At 41.9% G+C, this 15,857-nt stretch overlaps 4 protein-coding genes across 5 annotated transcripts; 2 read left to right on the top strand and 2 right to left on the bottom strand.

The window, feature by feature from the left end:
* The first annotated feature begins 652 nt into the window (after positions 1 to 652).
* Positions 653 to 1,879, top strand: LOC133490682 (histone H2A-like). The gene has a single exon (XM_061801047.1). It carries the CDS (start codon positions 704 to 706, stop codon positions 1,088 to 1,090), a length of 387 nt encoding a protein of 128 aa, XP_061657031.1. The 5' UTR covers positions 653 to 703; the 3' UTR covers positions 1,091 to 1,879.
* Positions 1,880 to 1,993: 114 nt separating this feature from the next.
* On the bottom strand, positions 1,994 to 7,106 carry LOC133490684 (uncharacterized). The gene is made up of 2 exons (XM_061801050.1): positions 6,344 to 7,106; positions 1,994 to 3,317 (listed from the first exon to the last, which is right to left on the bottom strand). Exons 1-2 carry the CDS (start codon positions 6,784 to 6,786, stop codon positions 2,972 to 2,974), a joined length of 789 nt encoding a protein of 262 aa, XP_061657034.1. The 5' UTR covers positions 6,787 to 7,106; the 3' UTR covers positions 1,994 to 2,971.
* Positions 4,287 to 6,263, bottom strand: LOC133490683 (histone H2A-like). The gene has a single exon (XM_061801049.1). The coding sequence runs from the start codon at positions 5,051 to 5,053 to the stop codon at positions 4,667 to 4,669; it is 387 nt and encodes a 128-aa protein (XP_061657033.1). The 5' UTR covers positions 5,054 to 6,263; the 3' UTR covers positions 4,287 to 4,666.
* On the top strand, positions 6,413 to 15,747 carry sdad1 (SDA1 domain containing 1). Of its 2 annotated transcripts, XM_061801044.1 has the most exons (23): positions 6,413 to 6,552; positions 8,302 to 8,503; positions 8,609 to 8,713; positions 8,785 to 8,883; positions 9,567 to 9,677; positions 9,762 to 9,833; positions 9,932 to 10,032; positions 10,851 to 10,908; positions 10,994 to 11,072; positions 11,510 to 11,607; positions 11,692 to 11,761; positions 11,824 to 11,927; positions 12,006 to 12,063; positions 12,660 to 12,718; positions 12,786 to 12,862; positions 12,936 to 13,033; positions 13,106 to 13,182; positions 14,174 to 14,297; positions 14,731 to 14,822; positions 14,903 to 15,087; positions 15,185 to 15,269; positions 15,358 to 15,519; positions 15,585 to 15,747. In XM_061801044.1, exons 2-23 carry the CDS (start codon positions 8,414 to 8,416, stop codon positions 15,630 to 15,632), a joined length of 2,052 nt encoding a protein of 683 aa, XP_061657028.1. In that variant the 5' UTR covers positions 6,413 to 6,552; positions 8,302 to 8,413; the 3' UTR covers positions 15,633 to 15,747. The 2 variants fall into 2 exon arrangements, with proteins under 2 accessions (XP_061657028.1, XP_061657027.1); XM_061801043.1 differs by lacking the exon at positions 6,413 to 6,552 and having other exon boundaries at positions 7,537 to 8,503.
* Positions 15,748 to 15,857: the final 110 nt, after the last annotated feature.

Here is a 15,857-nt window from a genome sequence, read left to right as displayed (position 1 = left end):
GCATCGCAACGACATCTTGGAAGAACCATACACATTCTGTCGAATCTATACAATACGTTAATGAATGCAAACAAGGTTTAAATTAAAAAAATATATATATATATATGCGTGGATGTGTTGAGACTTCTTTGATACTGCAGTTTTTTTTTATTCTGATCATTACAAAGTAAAACCTTGGGCCCTGGAGCTAATACTGACACTTTAACAATTAGATTAGATTGATCATTAAATTTACCAAACATTTTTCATGACCTTTATTTTTCTGATGATTCAATTGTTAAAACGCCAGGACAAAATAATTCCAATAAAAGCATTAATTTAAACATTTCCAATTGGATTAATGAATTACATCATGGTCAGAAAATATAATTTATACATCCTAGTAATCCTCTGTCTCACACTGCTTTTAACTGTCCCCGTTTCCTGCTCTTTCTGAGAATCAGTCTCCCAAGTGGAATGCTTTGATTCTTTATGGCGCTGAAGGCTGCTAATGTAAACATTCTGACGTTATATTTTTTGGAAGCGCAGAGGGGATAACGCGCTCAAAGCAGGGCTTTGGTACACGCGACCTCTTTGCTGATTGGGCAACCGATTCTCCGCTTCAGTTAGCCAATCACTGAGCAGACCACTTTTATATAAAGACTGGCCCTTGCGGAGCGGACATTGTACTTCAGTACGACTTTGTATCTCCCGCAACGAGAAAATGTCTGGACGAGGCAAAACCGGCGGCAAGGCCAGAGCCAAGGCGAAGACTCGCTCCTCCCGTGCCGGACTGCAGTTCCCAGTGGGCCGCGTGCACAGGCTTCTGCGTAAAGGCAACTACGGTGAGCGTATCGGCGCCGGAGCTCCTGTCTACTTGGCGGCTGTGCTCGAGTATCTGACCGCCGAGATCCTGGAGCTGGCCGGCAACGCGGCCCGCGACAACAAGAAGACCAGGATCATCCCCCGTCACCTGCAGCTGGCTGTTCGCAACGACGAAGAGCTCAACAAACTTCTCGGCGGAGTCACCATCGCTCAGGGCGGCGTGCTGCCCAACATCCAAGCCGTGCTCCTGCCCAAGAAGACCGAGAAAGCCGCCAAGTCCAAGTAGAGCTTACAGACCCAATAGCTCAAAAAACGGCTCTTTTAAGGGCCACCCAATCGGTTCGTGAAGAGCAGGATTCTTTTGTGCTGCTATAAGTGGGGGGTAGTAGTAGTAGTAGTAGTAGGATGTGCTCTAAATGACAAACCCGTACTGTGTATATTTTAAATAGATCCTGAAATAAAACGCGTTCAAATGTTAAGTCTTAACCTTTGTTTCACGTCAGACTAATCAAGCGTGTACCAACCTAAGCATTTGGAAATTAGATAAAGAAATAGGCCACAATAGCACATGACCAGAGAGCCAATCACAAATGTCCATTTTTGGAAGTTCAAAGTGCAGGGGGAAATAAAGCTGTTGCTATTTTTCAAATGTGATTGAAATTGTAAACACCGACCTTTCCGATAACGTAATTTAAATACACATCGAGTCAGTGATTGGAATGATTACAATTTAGTAATTAGAACACTTAATCTTGTTCCATGGACTGGAAATAATTACTTCCCAACAGTGTTTCTTTAGCAGTAATATTCATTCCTTATGGCACTGCAATTTAGAGCTACATTATACAGCCAAGATCGTATTGCTTTTGGACCAATAACTATTAGATGAGCATTTTTCCTACGGTGTAGTACCATTAAGGCTCTTGGGGATTTGGACTAGATACATTTAATATAAATGTGGGAGGGATTAAGAACTGAAAAAGGTCATTTGTACAGCATTGCCATGAGCAATTCGTTGGGTCAGTCCTGTGTGAAATTGAATCAAGAACCCCGATGATAAAGAGCTCTAAATCTTTATTTGAAATTTCCTGACATCACGTTAAATATAAAGACGTGTAGTTACTAACGCGAAAGTAAAACTGCTTAGCGAAATTATGCGGGAAGGGGAGCAGAGAGGCCGAATTGGGTCAACTGTCCTCTCTCAGGTCCGCAAGCTTGTTAGAGGAAAAGGTGCCTCATCTTGCTTCACTTAATTTTACAAATGAAATTATTAAAAAGGTAGATTTCCTTTTACAAAGAGCAAAAAAACTAACAAAACCCTAACCCTTTATCGTAATAAAGTGCTTCCTTATTATGAAAAGGGTCTTAAATCAGAGAGACACAGAGGATTATATAGATTCATAAATAATTTACATGACTCACTTAAAATTACCCAGTGACCCTTACAGCTAATAGCAAACGCAAAAAAAAAAAACAACGTAATCGCTGAGTACACCTGCTCCGGATCAAATCATTGTTCACGGCCCGACGCCGGCTGTTCATTGGTCATTCGCCGATGACATCGGTGTCGTGTCACGAAATTAAGTCCTGCCCCGCCCGCATGCTGTCTGCTCATTGGTTGGTCTTTCGCCGAATTATCCAAAAAAAAAAAAAAAACGAGTGCCAGAAAGCTTCAACAGCTCCGTTTCCGCTCCCAGCCGTCCCGCTCGGCACACGGCGGCGGTCAAGCTAAAAGAACAGTTTCTTCATTAAAAGTTTCTTTTGTGCAAGTCATTCGCGCATGTTACTACTCTGTAAACATTTCAAATCATTCGCCTGTTGAGAATAATCGAGCGGCATTGCTGAAGATGTGTGCTGGCTTTCTACTAAAAGGCGGGTTAGGGGAAGTCCAATGAGTGGAACAACTGAAGCGTGGAAAAAAGCAACAGCGCTTCAGCTCACTCGTCACACAAATGATTCTCAGTATTGGCCCAATTATTTTAAAATTACGTCAAATTTCTACAAATCAGGACTACTAGTAGGTTTTTTTTCCCCCAAAAAAATATACATGTAACGTTTCGGCTCCAACAGTCCCATTAAATCTACTGCGGAATGAAAGCTCTCAGTGAGAGATAAGTGAGCGGCCCTTAAAAGGGCCTTTGGTTGTTCAACGGACGACGTGGAGAACTTAACCTCCGAAGCCGTAGAGAGTGCGTCCTTGGCGCTTGAGAGCGTACACCACATCCATGGCGGTCACGGTCTTCCTCTTGGCGTGCTCCGTGTAGGTGACGGCGTCGCGGATTACGTTCTCCAGGAAGACCTTGAGCACGCCGCGAGTCTCCTCGTAAATGAGGCCGGAGATCCGCTTGACCCCGCCGCGGCGAGCCAGACGGCGGATAGCGGGCTTGGTGATACCCTGGATGTTGTCGCGGAGGACTTTGCGGTGGCGCTTGGCGCCTCCTTTACCGAGTCCCTTCCCACCTTTTCCTCTACCAGACATCGTGATACCAGTGCGAAGAGTAGCAAATGAATGACTGGGAACGAGCCAGTGCGGCCGTTCTCATAACAACACTACGGACCTGAGAGAGGACAGTTGACGCACTTCGGCGCCAGGAACGTCATCAACAGCCCCCCCCCCCGACTTTACTCAACGCAATTTTACCTTCTTCGCTAGGTAAAAACGTTATTGTATTATTGAGCGAATTACTTACCGTGATATGGTGAATTTTCATTAAATGTGTCATTCTTTAAAGATCACATTTGTTTCATAGTAATTGTTGAGACGGATTCATCCATTGACGTTGATAGCTTCTCTCTTATTACAAGATTAATGGAATAAATTTGAAGACTGTTATTTACATGAACTGTTCATGTGTAAAGAAGCACGAGCTGTAATAGTATAATTGGGTTCATTTAGTTCATTTATCATCACATCTTTCATCTTTACACGTGAAAATGTGGAATTAATATTTTGTTTTAGATTACAATGACTCACTCAAACAGTAGAGATTGTTATATAGTCAAATCCCAACAGATTCACAATTCGATGTCAAACTCGTTATTTTCACCAGATGAAAAAATAAACAATACCTAATCATATTTCTACACAAAGATATGCTCGCGTTTTCATTGTTACGCTGTCAAAAAAAAAAAAAAGATGAGCTCAAAATTTAAAAACAAACGAATAAAATTTTAAATCGGCCAATTTAACTTTTTAAAATTTTGCCTGTGAAATTTGCCAGAATTGTTATTCTTTGTATTGCAGACCAATTTAAAAATATAGGCAAAGACAATTTAACAAATTATACAAAACCATATTAATTTTTGTTTCCAATTTATATTACTGTTTTAGACCCCAAAATAAACATTTGTTTTGGTGTCTGTTTCCCAACATATTACATAACAAATTCAATTTGTAATCAGTGATGGGAAATCATGAGAAATAATATAAATGCAGAGGGATTTGATCAGAAAAAAGTGTTTGTAAAAAGTGAAGATTGTAATCTTAGAAAATAAAACATTTTTTCAGATTTCATTTATTTTTGACTGATTTATGGGGCCACTAAAATCATGTAGCAAACTAGATCTGCCCCCACCCTGAAGTTGGACATGCAGTAGATTCGAAGAATTTCGTTCTTCAATTTATATTACTATGTCGGGCTTTTAGCCTAATGCACATATGAGTGCAAGCTTTAAAGCAACGTCATAAAGGCTTTGAGGTTGCCCGTTCTTCTAAGCGAAGTAGTGAACACACATAGGGTGGAACTACATACTGTTATCTATGATAACTGCATTACAGTTGCATTCAGAATCTTGCCCATTGCGAAACTGGTGTGTGGCTCTTAAAAGAGCCATTTTGAGGTTGCGGTTAGTGGCCGCAGCTCTACTTGGACTTGGCGGCTTTCTCGGTCTTCTTGGGCAGGAGCACGGCTTGGATGTTTGGCAACACGCCGCCCTGAGCGATGGTGACTCCGCCCAGGAGTTTATTGAGCTCCTCGTCATTGCGAACCGCCAGCTGAAGATGGCGGGGAATGATTCGGGTCTTCTTGTTGTCACGTGCCGCGTTGCCGGCCAGCTCCAGGATCTCGGCGGTCAGATACTCGAGCACAGCCGCCAAGTAGACGGGCGCCCCGGCACCCACTCGTTGAGCGTAGTTGCCTCGGCGCAGCAGTCTGTGGACACGACCGACCGGGAACTGCAGCCCGGCACGCGAAGACCTAGTCTTGGCTTTAGCTCTGGCTTTTCCGCCTGTTTTCCCTCGTCCAGACATAATGGCAAACCTTCAATTCTCAGCGCCCAAATTATCAGAATAACTCGGGAGCAGTCAATATATGCACACACACTCTGCTCAACGATTGGCTAGTTGAAGCGGGAAAACTGTTGTCCAATCAACAAAGAGCGTTTGTGGTTCCCCACTCCTGCCCTTCCAAAATCGTAATCATATACATGCCATTACAAATGTGTTCAAAGAAAGGTTAACATTAACACTGTGCCTAAATACACAAACTGCACTTCACGATTCGATAAGTGTATTATACATTGAACACTGTACCAATGCTTGGAAAAATCTTATATTGTGCTTAATACTTAGTGAACTCCACTAAAGTGTTTAATAGCGAATAAAAGTTGAAGCCTCCGTCGACAGTTGGAATATTTGTGATTCTTTCTAGTGATACTCTTATCACACTGAATCTTTCCGAACTTAATTACATTTTGCTAAGAATTCATGTCTTCAGAGGTAGTAGTGGCATTTACACTAGTCACCGCACAGCAGGGAAATCTATGGAAAGGTTTCCAATTCCGCCATCTTGTGTGTCATTGAGATCAGAGAACACAAGTGATAGGTGAAGTGAAGCGTGGTTTGTTTTTTTTTTTTCTATCGTTAAGTTTATCAGATTGGTTTAAAGATGGTGGTGACATCATTTGAAACCTATCCGTTTAACCAATAAGGAAAGTGAAATGGATTGAAAAATAGTCTTAGTGACGTTTGCAACTGGATTGCCTTTGAGGCTTATGCGCAGGAAACTTACTGCAACGAATAGGTTTCCAATTCCGTCATTTTGTGTGTCAAGAGGTCAGAGAACAAGGGGGGGGGGGAATAGGTGACGCGGAAACACCCCCCCCCCAGTTTACCCGATTAGTCCAGGGACTGTGGTGACGTCATTGGAAACCAACCATTTATAGTATTTAAAATGGGGGGGGGGGGGACTACGCCCGACGTCCATACTGTTACGAGTAAGTCAGGCTACTTTAGATTCAAATAGTTACACGCATAACTTGCGACGCTAAGGTCGTTATCGTTCGCACTAAACGTTTGAGTCAAGCTAGCACTCTAAACTGAACAACCGCGATACGACCACGCGATGGTGTGGGCCTTGCAAGTCACACCGATCAAAGCAGGAACCGGTCTTTAGCCATTTATGACGTGGCTCTTAAAAGAGCCGTTGGGGGGGGGGGGGTGAAGAAACTTGAGCACGCTCAAGCCCTCTCTCCGCGTATACGACGGGCAAGCTGGATATCCTTGGGCATGATGGTTACCCTCTTAGCGTGGATAGCGCACAAGTTGGTGTCCTCAAACAAACCGACGAGGTAGGCCTCACTGGCCTCCTGGAGCGCCATGACCGCGGAACTCTGGAAGCGCAGATCAGTCTTGAAATCTTGAGCGATCTCCCGGACCAAGCGCTGGAAGGGGAGCTTGCGAATGAGCAGCTCAGTCGACTTTTGGTAGCGGCGGATCTCACGGAGCGCCACGGTGCCGGGCCTGTAGCGGTGAGGTTTCTTGACACCGCCGGTAGCGGGTGCGCTCTTGCGGGCAGCTTTGGTCGCCAGCTGCTTCCTGGGGGCTTTCCCGCCGGTGGACTTGCGGGCTGTTTGCTTAGTTCTCGCCATCCCTCCGTCACAATGTTGAACAACTTTCTTTCGAGGCCGTGGGCGGCTTTTAAAGCGAACTGCTCTCGACACGCCGGCGCTGATTGGTCCACTCCGAAAAACTAAGTATTTCATAAATTTGATTGGATGACATCAATTTGAATTCAACCAATCATTAACAACTTTTGTCTCTCCGCTTCTCAGGCAGGCTTCTCATCCACGTTTACTGAAATTTATAGACAAGCATTATACTAAAAGATGTAATGAAGATTAAGTAGTGATGGCAGATGAAGCTTGATGAAGGTTTGAAGCGTTCTTAACGCTTTGTTCACAAAAAGTTTTTTTTTTCCCACGCTTCATTGTTTACACATCTCCTCCTGCTGGCCAAAAAACGCGATTGCAGCGAGGGCGCGTCAGGAAGGGCATCCCGCGTCAAAGTATGCCTAATAAATTATGCGTTTGTAGCGCCGGAGAAAAGGAGTCGGAGGCGGAGTGTCGGACACAGAAACAGAACTTGTTTTATTGTTCGACATCACCAAACTACACGCATAACGGCGGGAACTCTGTTAACCTTTTTGCTCCGGAAGCGCAACAACAAAAACAGTCCGTGCGGAACCCCGCACCCCAACTCGAGGTCCCGCGGGTGAATTATGTAAACACCACACGTTTATCTAAAATGACACGTTGTGGCGACCCCTAACGGGACAAGCCGAAAGGAAAATATGAAAATCCAATCCTCTTACATGCGTTCATTTTTTTGTACCGCTTGACCTCACTACTTCTTTTTTTTTCGGCTTGTCCCATTACTAATCATGAAAATAAACACACCGTAATTAGACATTTCTTGTGGGGTTGATTCGTATAATCTTAAAATGATTAAAATTGTAGGGATTTGCGAGTTTGGACCCTACGCGTGTTCACGAATTGAAGAAGATATGACCAATGATTAGAAAAAGTTAACAGCAAGTGGATTTATTACAAAGGAATGTGGAGTACAGACGTCCGGATCTTATCGAGGTATCTGCCACACACGAGACGTGTGTCTTCTGGCAGGATAGTCAAAGAAGAACACAAAACCTGCCCAGTAACACAAGGTTTTTATATGTATGGATCCATAGTAGAAGTGGTTGCCCCCCCCCCCCCACCCCACCCCCCCGCAGTCAGATCCTGGGCCAAGATGGTAACTTTCCGCTCCTTATCTGAGGTCGTTCGTCTCCACGGCAACGCCTGGGATAGGAGGATGGCACCAGCCGATTTTCTGCGTACAAAGATCAAGGACAACCACCGGCTCCACAACACATCTTTGTCTGATTAGCAAATGGGCAACACTTTATCCGATGATTAAATGGTCATATTTAAGCAAATAATGAAAGTGCAATAAAAGTACAATAGTCTTCAATGTTTAAAAAAAAAGCAAAGTGAATTCATTGTACAAGTCTGCCAATGTTTGTTTCTGCGAATTATTGGTGCATTTATTAGAAAAAAAACTGTTTCCTCAGAATAATATGGTATGTTTATTGTGTTTTATTAGAAGAGTAAGGCCATAAAATATGAAAATATCGAGAAATCAAAGACAATAAGTACAAAGTAGAAACGCGCAAAATATTTTATTTTGACATTGTGCAATGGGGCGGATGTGTCGTCACGCAGTACTGTAAACGACCACAGTAATGGCGGCGTCCTCACTCGCCACGCTTCCTTTGTGAAAAACCATCTCGACTAGCCGTTTTTACATAATCGTAGAGATTATCAACTGATTACCATGTCGGGACGACAAAACAACAAATTACCGAACAATTTGCCGCAGCTGCAAAATCTAATCAAGAGAGACCCCCAGTCCTACGAAAACGAGGTGAGTGTTTACAAGGTAGCAATGCTAAAAGTTAGCATTTTTTTTCTCTCCATCATAAACATCCAAATTGTTATCTTGAACCACTGTCAATATGGCTTTGGGTAGTTTTTGCAGCAGTACAGGCACTACCAGTCCAATGTGCAGATCTTTAAACTGCAGCCAGACAAACCCAACAAAGAGCTGGCAGAACTTGTCATGTTCCTGGCTCAGGTAAATTCACGCATTTAGATGAACGTTTGTGCTCAAACTGACTTTAAAATGGGTGTTGATTCGTCAAACAGGTGTGCCACTGTTATCTGGAGCACTTGTCTACTTTCCCTCAAGAGCTGACTGAGTTATTACTGTCTCATCATACAGTCGTGGAGACAGACTTAAGAATGGTGAATGTCATTTTATTATTATTGTCACTCGACTGGTTACACACACACACTTGTGTGTGGGGCTGTGCGTTTCTGTTTGCCTGTGCGTTTCTGTTTGCCTGTGCGTGTTGATTGATCAGAAGCAAATGAATTAAACATAACTGGTACAGATGCCATGCATTCAGGATTCTGGCCAAAGTTAATTTTTAACTCCTGCATCTGGTTTGGCTTACAGTCAAAGGTGATAAGCATCATGAGAAAAAATGGTTAAACAACAATAAGATACAGACAAATAAAAACATGCCAAAGGATTAAAATTAAAAAAAAAACAACCAGATGAGAAGTTGCAATAGAACTGTGATATGTTAATATAGGGGCCTACTTGTTCCATCTCGATAAATGGGGTGACATTTATGTTGATGTGTGTATGTCACAGGGGTCTTGCAATTTAATGAAGTGCCCATGTATGAAAACCAGATCAGAACTGTTGTAAATTTTGGTATTATTTCATGATTAAAAAACCCAACATGTATTCAAACGCGCTACTTGCTACACTGATGGTCCACAACATTCTCAAATAAAACAACATCATGAAAATCAATAGCTTCAAAACATATTATGTGCCACGAGTGGCGACCCGCTGTAGCTGTATTTTTATTAATGCAACAGAAAAGTGAATGAGTCTCATTTGATGTTTTGTTCAGACCTTTTGCAAGGCTTTGATTCTGTTGCGGAACAAGGACCTGATCGACCCCACCGGCCTTTTGGAGCTCTTCTTTGAGCTGCTGCGATGTCATGACAAACTGCTCCGCAAGGTTTGGAGAGAAATATCAGGCACAAACAAAAATCACAGTCGCACAAAAAACGTAAATTTTTATATGTGCCTTTTGTCTGTACAGACTTTATACACACACATTGTGTCCGACATCAAAAACATCAACGCCAAGCACAAAAACAACAAGGTGAACTCGGTAAGGGGATTGACTCATTTGTACCATTTACCAAGTAAAAAAAAATATATGTTTTATTAAATGTCTTTGATAGAGTTCAATAATCTTGTGTGTCATAGACCTTGCAGAACTTCATGTACACTATGCTGAGAGATCGCAACCCAATCGCAGCCAAGATATCCTTAGATGTGATGGCGGAGCTGTACAAGAGGAACATTTGGTATGTTTTGTTTGAAATTAACTTGCCATTTGAAGTTGACTACGGTTGTGGCTTCTGATACATCCATCAATTCATTTCCCAACTCACCCAATTTCAGATTTTCAATATGGATAGAAGGATGGATCCACTGTTTTGTACTGCCCCCCCTGGCCACAGTGATGCACAAACTGTTTAATTCTTTAGGTCAGGGGTCTTTGAGCACCAGGTAGCCACAAAGGACCACATGAGTAGCCCTCAGGCCTGTTCTTAAAATATCTTTCCAGTGATGGCACGTTGTGACTATCTAAGAACGTTGTTGAATTAAACATAGGAAAGTGTAAACATTAGCAGAGATTTATCAAAATAAAGTATTGCTCATTATTTATCTGTTTCCTAATTATTGTGTGAAGTGAGAATGTCTTCACATAAATTATTTTTTTCATTCATTCATTTAATTTTTAATAATAAAATATTACAACAGCTAGTGTCACCAAAGGTAATTTGACCATATTTGCTATTTCATAAATGTGGATCAAACTGTTCCCTTTGCATTAATCTGTACCCAAGGAATAGCTCTCACTTTCAAAAAGGTTGATGACCCATGCTTCAGATTATATTTATCTCACTACTTTTTATATTTATGAAGTACAATATTGTTGAGTACTAGACTCCGTTCCTTAAAAAATATCTATATATTTGAGCGTGGGAGCTGGGTTGAATCGCTGCCATTTCATTCATTCATTTCAATAGGAAAAGATGAGTTACGATTGTTTTGAGTTACAAGCATGGCCACAATGCACCACGGTATATTTTAATTAATAATGCCGATGTACTTGCAGGAACGATGCCAAAACAGTCAATGTCATCACCACGGCATGTTTCTCCAATGTGACGAAGGTGTGGGTCCCCCCCCCCCCCTCCCCATCCTTGATTTTGATTTATTCAGCCTCACAAAGCCTCACTTGTGTTTGTTGGTGGGCAGATTCTGGTGGCTGGACTCAAGTTTTTCTTGGGGGCAGATGAAGAAGGGAAAGAGGGCAGTGACTCTGAATCAGAGGCAAGTACTGTGAGTCCAAAGTGAATTTGACTGAAATTTTCATACAATTCTCACCTCTAAAGATGTTAAAATACAATATCCAGAATGACTCCGTATACCCCGTTCGCTGAAAAAGAAAGAAGCAGCCCTATGTCATACAGATTGGAATGTGATTTATAGTACCTTTTTGAAGGGAAATATCTTTGAAGTACCACAAAACCTCAAGCCAACTTTTTACTTTACAAAATCTCAGTTCAGTGAGCATTTGAGCATGCAAATATTATGAACAAATGCACAAACTGTCAAACTGTCTTAAATCATTAATAAGTCAGCATTCCATTCAGTCTTTCATGTAATAAAGGTGTTAGATAACCACAGTTAAATTAATTTGCAGCATCCCTGGACAGATTTTGTATGTAATTTTACCTGACTTTATCATGTTTTTTCTTATCTTCCAGGCAGAGGGAGCAACAGTTCGTGACCTGAAGGTACGATTCAACACGGGGAGGAAAACTACCAAAAACAAGAAAAAGATGGAAAAAGCAATGAAAGTCCTCAAGGTATTGACTTACATCGTCTTCAACTTGAATTTCTTATAAGTTTCATCCTACGCCTTTTTTATTCATGGGTACTCTTGCATGCAGAAACACAAGAAGAAGAAGAAAGCCGAGGTGTTCAACTTTTCTGCCATTCACCTGATTCATGATCCTCAAGGTAGGCTTGCTCGTCCACGTTCGGCGTCCGGCTTGTCGTCGCTAACCGGGAAAGTTTGCCAGACTTCTCGGAGAAGCTCCTTAAGCAGCTGGAAGACTCCAAAGAGCGTTTCGAGGTCAAGATCATGATGATGGAGCTCATTTCCAGACTGGTGGGGATTCATGAGGTATGACAGTCTGACATTTGTTTGGCAAAGAATCATCGTATCGAAAAATCACATTTCTTCATTTTATTCTCTTTTCAGCTCTTCCTCTTCAATTATTATCCGTTCATCCAGAGGTTCCTTCAGCCTCATCAAAGAGGTAAGAATGTACACGTTTGCGTGTTTGTGTATTTTTTTTATCATATTTTTTACAACCAGCAGGCGGCAGGGGGAATGTGTTACAGCTGAAACCGGAAATTTATATACACTAGATAAGACACTTTAAAAAGTATTCGTCACTCCCTGGCATGAAATCATCCCAAATATTTCCTCTTTTAGGGCATTTAAAAAGACCAAAATGGCCTATATGACAGACCAATGAGAGATTTTTATTTGTTTAGTTCGGTTTTTTTTTTTTTTTTTTTCAATCCCTGGGGAAAACCCAAACAGACACGGGGAGAATTTGGAAACTCTACAAAGGCAAGGCTGGATTTGAACCCAAGTCCTCAAACCTGTGACCACGTGCCCCCAGTTTGAGCATATTTTTGAAAAAAACATTTGCTCTATTTATTTTTGAATACCTGAAGTTGGATCTCCTTTAAAAGTGTCAAGATTAGATTTCATACTGGTCATGTCATTTCTTCAGTTGGGCGCTCTTAGCCTCAAATTATCCTGAACTCTGCATGGCCTTGTAAAACATGCCAAATTAAAATAATAATAATAATAAAGCTAATGAGAATGTATTATGGTCCGCAGAGGTGACAAAGATCCTCCTTTGTGCCGCACAGTCTTCCCACCAGCTCGTCCCTCCCGAGGTACACTCCTGAACTTTGTCGGAAAATCGCTAACCTTCATGCTAATAATTTCACTGGTACTGCACAGATCATTGAGTCGGTGATCCGCACAATCGCCAACAACTTTGTGACGGATCGAAACTCTGGCGAGGTCATGACTGTAGGGTGAGTGACTGATTGACATTCGATTTACTGGGTTGGAAAGCTAGAGAAAGATAACGAATCTTACTAATTTCAGGATCAATGCAATCAAAGAGGTGGTGGCCCGCTGTCCGCTTAGCATCAACGTGGACTTGCTGCAGGACCTGGCCCAGTACAAGACCCACAAAGACAAGAGTGAGGCCTTTTTTTTTTCATTCTCATTTTCGTTGTTCCAAATATTGACAGCGTGTGGGTTTTGTTTTCCAGATGTGATGATGTCTTCCAGAGGTCTTATCCAGCTTTTTAGGACTCTCAACCCGCAAATGTTGCACAAGAAGGATAGAGTGAGCACTACATGAATGCATGCAAAAGTGGTTTTGCGAAAAACATATTCATTTATCTGGTGATATTTTTTTTGTATGAGAGCACAAGAGCACTGTATAACACAAAAATATTGTACAAGCAGTTGGAAAAAAATAGAGTAAAAACTGTCATAACATAAATAGCAATATAGCATGACTGTGGTGCAAGAAGCACAACATATTTTGTATATCAGAATAAAGTTCCAAGCGGTATATATGGAAAAAATACTGAAAAGTCTTGATAAGTTTTGTGAATATGCCTCGATAACAGTATTGCCCAAGGCAGTCATTTTTCACGTCAAACAGTTCCTAAAAAATACTCAAAATAAAAACCACCACCATAACATTAAAATACTGTAGCAAAGTATGTCTAAGTATCCTAAAAACATGCAATTGCCCCTAGGTAAGATTATGACTGTCATCTGTCTCTTATGTGCCCTGCGATTGGCTGGCAACTGGCTCAGGGTGTACCCCGCCTCCTGCCCGATGATAGCTGGGATAGACTCCAGCACTCTTGTGACCCTTATGAGGCTAAGTAACTCAGAAAAAGGATGTATTGGCTAATATTATTGTAGAATAGTACTGTATAACATTATGCACAGTCGGAACATGACCACTGCAGCTAAATATAGTTTAAAAAATGTAAATGATCCAATGTTAATGGATTACAAAAGTTAAATAAAAATTGTAGTTAGGTCCTTGGAACTTGTTCAGTTCGATCCAATGTGTTCAATGGGGTTCGATTTCAGTCCATCTTCACCAAACGCATCCGACAAGGCTTTTGTGCACTAAGATGTCAAATGAAAAGGCTGCAAATTTGGGGGCAAACATTTATCCAACATGTCTTAATTTTTATGATGATTCAGGGGACCTAAGGGATCTAGCGCAATGCCTTAATGGCCCTTTAATTAATAAATGGCTGTGTAAATGCAATGTTTGAAGAAGGCTCTTCAATGCAAGCGTTTGTGTCCAGGGAAGGCCCACAGTGGCGTCATTGGAGGCCAAAGTGAAGGATTATGGCGAGCTGGGAGCCAAAGACTACATCCCTGGAGCGGAGGTGCTGGAGGTCGAGGCGGAGGTCAAAGAAGGCGAAGACGGTGAGCAAGACCATCAGTCAACTGAAATAGATTGTTTAGGAATCAAATCAGAAAACAATGTTGTCCTTTGTCATTTTAATGACATTTTTGCAAAGAAAAAGACAGAGGAACTTTAAGTTGCTTTGCGCCTCTGCCCGCTTCTGATGAACACGGAAGAGCAATGCACAGTTGAACTTTTTCTGAGAGACCAAACAGGAAAGAAAGGCAAATTCACAGTTATCTTGTGCTTGAGAAAAAAAGGGAGACTGGTAGAGCCATTGAGAGAGAATGAGTGAAGGGGAATAGCAATTACGCAACTAGGTACATTGAAAAGTTCCCATGAGAACTAAGGACTATTGAAATTATATATTCACACAGAAACTATGGGGCATTATAATAGAATATTGACTTGTTATTTTGCCATAACACTAATAAATGACATTGGTGATAACAGACGGCTGGGAGAGCGCCAGTGCGAGCGACGACGATGAGGACGGCGAGTGGGTGGACGTGCGCCACTCGTCTGAAGAAGACACAACGGAAGTGGTTGGTTTATTGACAGTGGGTTAAAAGAACGTAAAGCACTTGTGACTTACAGTTTCTCCGTGTGCAATTGTCTGAATAAGGCAAAAAAGCTGAAGAGTTTACCGGCTGGAGAGCGGGAAGCCAAAGCGGCGGCGGTGAGTGGCAGCCGGCTCCTCACGCAGGAGGACTTCAACAAGATCAGACTGGCCCAGATTGCCAAGGAGGTCAACGCCGTGCCAGGGAAGAAAAGGAAAGCGGCCGACATGGACGACGAAGGCGAAAGGAGGTTGGAACCTACAATTTATTTAAAATGCTTGATTGTTTTTAATGGTATTGATTCGCATTGTTTTGTGTTTTATTTTTTTTTCCCCTTCATTTTCCAGAGGGGAGCTGCTGACCCTGAGGCACATCGAGAAGCTCCATAAGAAACCAAAAGCTGACAAGGAGACACGACTGGCCGCAGCACTGGTTTGGAGAAAAAAAAAAAAAAAAGACTTATTCCTAGTTTATTACCTTCACACCAAGTTTGACCGTATGTTTTGCGTTTGGCTTGCAGGCGGGCCGAACGGACCGTAAGGAGTTTGTGAGAAAAAAGACCAAATTGAATCCACACGCCAGCACCAGCAACAAGGAGAAGAGACGCACAAAGAACTTCATGATGATGAGACAAAGCCAGAACGTCCGACAGAAAGGCAAACGTTCCTTCAGGGAGAGACAGGTGTGTACAAACATCTGCGATGGGGCTTTACATTCTTTTTACATCCTTTTTTTTTTTCAATGCAGATTGCGCTCAGGGATGCGCTCCTAAAAAAGAAGAAGCAGCACAAGTAGTGAATGGAAAGATTGTCTTCTCAGACGTTTGACTGCATCAAATTATGTCGTATGCCCAATAAATGTCTTATTATTTGATCAATTGTTGTCAAATAAATCACATTTGGAAATGAAATTACTTTTTTCATTCTTGTGTTTTTTCAATGCCGATTAAATGAATGTGTATTATATTTACACACACATTGGCTGAAATGAGTTTTTAACACGTAACCATTTTAAGTGCCA

The sequence above is a fragment of the Syngnathoides biaculeatus genome, chromosome 17 (genome assembly GCF_019802595.1).
Source record: "Syngnathoides biaculeatus isolate LvHL_M chromosome 17, ASM1980259v1, whole genome shotgun sequence".
In the NCBI taxonomy this organism is placed as follows: Eukaryota; Metazoa; Chordata; class Actinopteri; order Syngnathiformes; family Syngnathidae; genus Syngnathoides; species Syngnathoides biaculeatus.
The sequence above is the reverse complement of the archived record's forward strand: the minus strand, read 5'-3'. Positions and strand labels throughout refer to the sequence as shown.